This window comes from Gobio gobio (assembly GCF_949357685.1).
Source record: "Gobio gobio genome assembly, chromosome: 17".
NCBI classification, from domain to species: Eukaryota; Metazoa; Chordata; class Actinopteri; order Cypriniformes; family Gobionidae; genus Gobio; species Gobio gobio.
Window position 1 is genome coordinate 37,753,311 of NC_137110.1, and position 6,499 is coordinate 37,759,809.

General features: G+C 37.3%; 1 protein-coding gene across 1 annotated transcript in view; it reads left to right on the forward strand.

The window, feature by feature from the left end:
• The window catches only part of dock9b (dedicator of cytokinesis 9b), a 94,717-nt gene that overhangs the window by 73,787 nt on the left and 14,431 nt on the right, over positions 1-6,499 (forward strand). The window contains exons 10-13 of the mRNA XM_079840031.1: positions 1,263-1,337; positions 1,426-1,566; positions 5,414-5,617; positions 6,061-6,183. Of these exons, the coding sequence (XP_079696157.1) occupies positions 1,263-1,337; positions 1,426-1,566; positions 5,414-5,617; positions 6,061-6,183 (543 nt within the window). The remainder of the gene's footprint in view (positions 1-1,262; positions 1,338-1,425; positions 1,567-5,413; positions 5,618-6,060; positions 6,184-6,499) is intronic.

The following is a 6,499-nucleotide window of genomic DNA, read 5'->3' on the forward strand; positions in this document are numbered from 1 at the left end:
CTACAGTTTCGTGTGTGTGTGTGTGTGTGTGTGTGTGTGTGTGTGTGTGTGTGTGTGTGTGTGTGTGTGTGTGTGTGTGTGTGTGTGTGTGTGTGTGTGTGTGTGTGTGTGTGTGTGTGTGTGTGTGTGTGTGAAGGTAAATACTGCTTTTCGGCTCCTGTGTCTTGGATGATCTCAACGCTGGCGTCCTCACTGTCTGCCCTCTCTCTACACATCCACAGTTTTTCCACTCACCCTAAGTCTTCTCGGCTAATGTTTTCCAACCATTCCACAATGAACCACCCACACTTTGGAACACAGACACACACACACACATAGTCTTTCTCATCTCTCTCATCACATCTCTCTCTCTCTCTCTCTTGCTCTTTATTCTCCTGTCCTCCCCGGAATCAATCGTCTAGGCGCCACTTTTCTCTAAAGTCAGAATATTTTCTCACATCCCATGATCACATCCGTGATATTCAATAGTTTTTGTAGTATTTTTCTCCAGTAGAAATATACAAACATTCATAAAGCAAAAGCATTTTATTGAGAAACTGTGTAAAAGAGAGATAATACAAACATTTTTTTGAACTAAATAATAATAATAGTGCTTATTGAATAATGATATTGGCAATTATTTATTTTAAAAGGGCTCTTTTAAAGCCCTTTTTCTTTTTTTATCTTAAATGTAACTACATTTAGGTTTGCACAATAAAACAGATTGCCTATATGGTAAGAAATATATTTATAATATATTATCATATTTATTTATCATTTAAAATGTATATTGTTTGAAAATAAGTCAGATTATCATGTGATTTTGCGTTCATCTTGTTTTATCAAGTCACCATGAAATCAAAATTGGCAATTTCTATTTATGGAATATTGCATTATTTATATAAATGATTTATCCGTGCATATCATTATTTTTCCTAATATTTAATCAAAATAAATTCCCCTCACACCAGTATCTCTTCTCTTCTCTAATGATGTGTTTACTGGCTTTACAGGTTTATGGGACAAATTGTCACTCACAACCGTCCCGCCCTACATTTTTTTCTTGTTCGAGAAGCTGTTTCGCTTGGCTATACTTCACAATAGGAACGAAAAGACTAACGCAACATTCGTTTCATGCTGATTTAAAGGATGTTTAGATATTTTACTGGAATATTAATTAAATTAAAATATTAATTAAGAATTTTTTGTCATGCAGTTTGCTGGAACAGGAAACACAATCAGATGCAGTAATTAGCGATTGCCGTCCTGTTTTTGCTTTTTAGAGTGCGAGAGACATTGAGTCCAAGATGAGGAGTGAGACTCGTCTGAAACTCTTCACTCTGGACCCTGACACACAGGTGAGCCACAGCTCCAATAATAAACAAACCATTAAATCACAGGGTGAGCTACTGGTTTTGAGCTCTGTGTGTATGTTTTGGCCTGTAGAGACTCGATTTGTCTGGCATCGAACCTGATGTGAAGCAGTTTGAGGAGAAGTTTGGGAAGAGAGTTTTGGTCAGCTGCAATGATCTGTCTTTCAACCTTCAGAGCTGTGTAGCAGAGAATGAGGAGGGCCCTACTACTAACGTAAGATTCACACGCTCAATCACAATGGTTCTGTGGTTATAAAGCTCTTTTCTTTGGCTAAGTATCACTGTCTCTGATGAGGGATGTGTTCTGGCAACCAGCCAGACTCCATGGGAAAGGCAGAATTGTGTGTATACTGATAGTCAGCCCTGTATAAGATTACATAAAGGTAAATGTGTAATTATTTGAATGTTAAACCCCTTTTTTCTCCATTGGTCTGGCTCATTTCTTGAAACAGAAATTACATTCTCAAAACAACATGGACAAACCTCCAAACCACTTGGCAATTGTTCACAACAGAATTGAATTTCTCATTCATTTCATCAAATTGCAAATGTCTAAGTACATGTCTCAGTACATCTTTGCAAATGATTAAGTACAGGTAGCCTACATTTGGCACAATTTCCAAGTGAATAGATCTTGTTGATCTAAACGGATTGTTGATTCTCAGTCTAATGGTTATTCGCTCCGACCAAAACGTGTCAGCGTCATTTCATTGTAAAAGTCATCGCATGCACAATAGTCTGTTCAATGAATACCATATATGAATCCCTTTGAACATTTGATACATTTATTACAGAAATTGACAGTCAGGTGAAACTGGAACTTGACTAACAAAAGAGGACTTTCACACATCTCAGATGACCAATCAAACTGTATGTTTAGTTACCTGACAGGTGATTGGGGAAGGGGTAGAGAGGGGAAGGGGGGATTAGAGGGGAAGAGGGGGGTAGGAAGAGGTAGACCTGGAGTTGGATGTGGCCAAAAAAGACAGGGACCAAATTTATCAGATGCGATTTGGGCAACCTTTGTGCCAATGGGTACTACTGAGTACCCATGGGTTGACATTGAGAGAGGCTGGACAGAGACTTCAGCCCAACCTCAGCAGCTATAAAAAACAAACCTTTGAAAAATGCATGAATGAATCGAATGATTTTATGTGGAGAGAAATAAAAATGTTCATCAATATGCAGTACTGGTCTTGTGTGTACTGTTTGGTCAATATATTCATATACTTTACTCTAACAATATCTCTGAAAAAAAAGTGTTTAAGATTGAGAACAGCAGCGTATGGATGGCCATGAGGGTGAGGACGGTGAAGAACTGTTAGTTGTGAAACTCCAGCTTTATTTACCGCAAAGTAGGCTGCATATCATTTTCATTGTTTTTTGTTTGTGTGTTTATATTACAGTATATTATGCTTACTCTGATGTATGGAAGTTACTTTATGTGTGTGAATGATAATGGTTACAATTTCCTTGGCAGTACGAGTGCTATGTGTGATGTCAAACCTTGGAGGCTACTCTTACCCTAAAATCCTATTTCTTTTTTTTTTTTTAATACACAATTGTATTATATTCTGTTAGCTAGACAAAAAACAGTAACCATTGTCAATGAAGGACTGGGCTAAGACTGAAAGGTGAACATGAGGGATATTTCAATGGTCCTCTGCCATAGTGACGAAACATCTAAACATTTTGACTTGCAGTGCTTACACAATGCCAAAGGGACGAAGCATTTTGGAGGCACTGACTGTTTAATTGAGAAGGAAATTTAGCTTTGACACATGAGTGAACTGTTTTGGGAGAGGTATGAGCTTTTGCAGGTGAACCATGGTGTTGTGCCGAACCATCCACGTTATTTTGGCAAAAGCACCAAGAGTGTTGAGAATGTCCGGTCTGTTTCAAGAAATGAGCCAAAGCAATTGAGAAGGATCTTTGCCATTTTCGTGGCACTGACTATTTATATGGGAAAGGAATTTAGTTTTGAAGCATGAGTGAACAGTTTTGGGAGAGATATTAGCTTTTGCAAGTGAGCTAGTGTTGTGCTGAACTGTAAGACTGTTTGGCCAAATGATCTTACAATTTTGAGAATGTAATTTCTGTTTCAAGAAATGAGCCAAACCAATGGAGAAAAACTGTAAATTATTTATTTTATATTGAAATAGAAGAATATATTGTGTTAATATTACAAAATATTAATACATAAGGAATTGCTTTTCATATATTAAAAAATATGGCAATATATTTACTTGTATATTGTAATGTAGGTAATTTTATAATCAGTAATACACTTCATAATATGTACATGTTCTACAATATGGTATGTGTGTGTAATATAAATATATTTGAACATACACTCACCTAAAGGATTATTAGGAACACCAGACTAATACTGTGTTTGACCACCTTTCGCCTTCAGAACTGCCTTAATTCTACGTGGCATTGATTCAACAAGGTGCTGAAAGTATTCTTTAGAAATGTTGGCCCATATTGATATAAGATGCTCTATTGGGTTGAGATCTGGTGACTGTGGGGGCCATTTTAGTACAGTGAACTAATTGTCATGTTCAAGAAACCAATTTGAAATGATTCGAGCTTTGTGACATGATGCATTATCCTGCTGGAAGTAGCCATCAGAGGATGGGTACATGGTGGTCATAAAGGGATGGACATGGTCAGAAACAATGCTCAGGTAGGCCGTGCCATTTAAACGATGCCCAATTGGCACTAAGGGGCTTAAAGTGTGCCAAGAAAACATCCCCCACACCATTACACCACCACCACCAGCCTGCACAGTGGTAAAATGGCATGATGGATCCATGTTCTCATTCTGTTTACGCCAAATTCTGACTCGACCATCTGAATGTCTCAACAGAAATCGAGACTCATCTGACCAGGCAACATTTTTCCATTCTTCAACTGTCCAATTTTGATGAGCTTGTGCAAATTGTAGCCTCTTTTTCCTATTTGTAGTGGAGATGAGTGGTACCCGGTGGGGTCTTCTGCTGGGGTCTTCTTCTGCCCATCCGCCTCAAGGTTGTGCGTGTTGTGGCTTCACAAATGCTTTGCTGCACACCTCGGTTGTAACAAGTGGTTATTTCAGTCAAAGTTGCTCTTCTATCAGCTTGAATCAGTCGGCCCATTCTCCTCTGACCTCTAGCATCAACAAGGCATTTTCGCCCACAGGACTGCCGCATACTGGATGTTTTTCCCTTTTCACACCATTCTTTGTAAACCCTAGAAATGGTTGTGCGTGAAAATCCCAGTAACTGAGCAGATTGTGAATACTCAGACCGGCCCGTCTGGCACCAACAACCATGCCACGCTCAAAATTGCTTAAATCACCTTTCTTTCCCATTCTGACATTCAGTTTGGAGTTCAGGAGATTGTCTTGACCAGGACCACACCCCTAAATGCATTGAAGCAACTGCCATGTGATTGGTTGATTAGATAATTGCATTAATGAAAAATTGAACAGGTGTTCCTAATAATCCTTTAGGTGAGTGTATATGTACTATATACATATATTTACATTTATATTGGAGCTTGTATGTGCAATATATATACACAATTATGAAAAAATATCTATTGTGATTTATATCCATATATTTGTAATTATATTATATTTGTAAAATGTAATTTGCTCACACCATGTAGACTTGCAAATTGTTCAAAAATACAAAAAAAATTATATTTGTTTTCAGTAAACTTTTTTCTAATATATAACACATATTTTCACATATGAAATTGTAACTATGCAAACAAAAGTGAGATAAACATTTATGATTGAGTGTTTATGTTAACCCATGTGTTAACTCATGAAAAAGAAATCAGAGTGTATCAATGAAGCTATTGCATGTAAAAATTTTGTTTCTTTCTTCATTGCTATATATTTTTTAAGTATCAATATATACATACATATATAGCAGTATATAAAAAATATATAAACACTAGTTTCCAATATATGGAAATGTATTACGTAATAAATCACATTATATTTTCCAGTATATTCCCATATATTTTTGTTTCGTAAGGGTTGATGCAGTTTTCACTGTTTTCTTCAGGTGGAGCCCTTTTTCGTGGTGCTCTCCCTGTTTGACGTGCAGAACAGTAGAAAAATATCTGCAGATTTTCACGTGGATCTAAACCACCCAATGGTCCGATCTATGATCCCACCACCAAGCATGCAGATAAATGGAGGAGTGGACACCCCTCATGGAGAAATACTTAGTGAACTGCTGGAGGGGATGCTGCAGTACCCCAAAAAAGTAAGAGGGCTGAACTATCTATTTTCAAACAACCTATGAGATAGATAGATAGATAGATAGATAGATAGATAGATAGATAGATAGATAGATAGATAGATAGATAGATAGATAGATAGATAGATAGATAGATAGATAGATAGATAGATAGATAGAGATAGATAGATAGATAGATAGATAGATAGATAGATAGATAGATAGATAGATAGATAGATAGATAGATAGATAGATAGATAGATAGATAGATAGATAGATAGTGTGTGTGTGTATGTGTGTGTGTGTGTGTTTACTTAGCTATACTTTAGGGACAGTTTGTCCCCAGAAGTTAGCTATATCTAACCTCCCTTTGGGGACATCTGGGGACATCCTTATTTGGAAAAACTATACATAAATAAAATACACAATCCTTTCAGTAAGAGAAGTCTATGTGCTCATTTTTGTTTTAGGGTGTCTTCTCTGTGACGTGTCCTCACCCTGACATCTTTCTGGTTGCACGAATCGAGAAGGTTTTGCAGGGAGGCATTACCCACTGCGCTGAGCCCTACATGAAGAGCTCCGACTCCAGCAAGGCAATGGGCCTAACATAACCACACACGCATACAGTGCATAAACAAAAAAAGCTGATCCAAACATATACACAAACAAAACAGAAATACCAAATACACAAAGTCAATCAAAACACTAAGTGGTTATTACAAGGATAAGGAGAAGGATAATCAGGGCTTATGATTCATAAACTTGCTAACAATTCTACCACATCCCACAATGACCCTTGCGATATCCTGCCAAAATCTACTAAAGTCTAACTAAAACCCCCGCAAGGCTCTCAGGAACATGCTGTCTGCCCACTTTACTGTTAATAACATGTCTCTTGAGAGGTTGTGG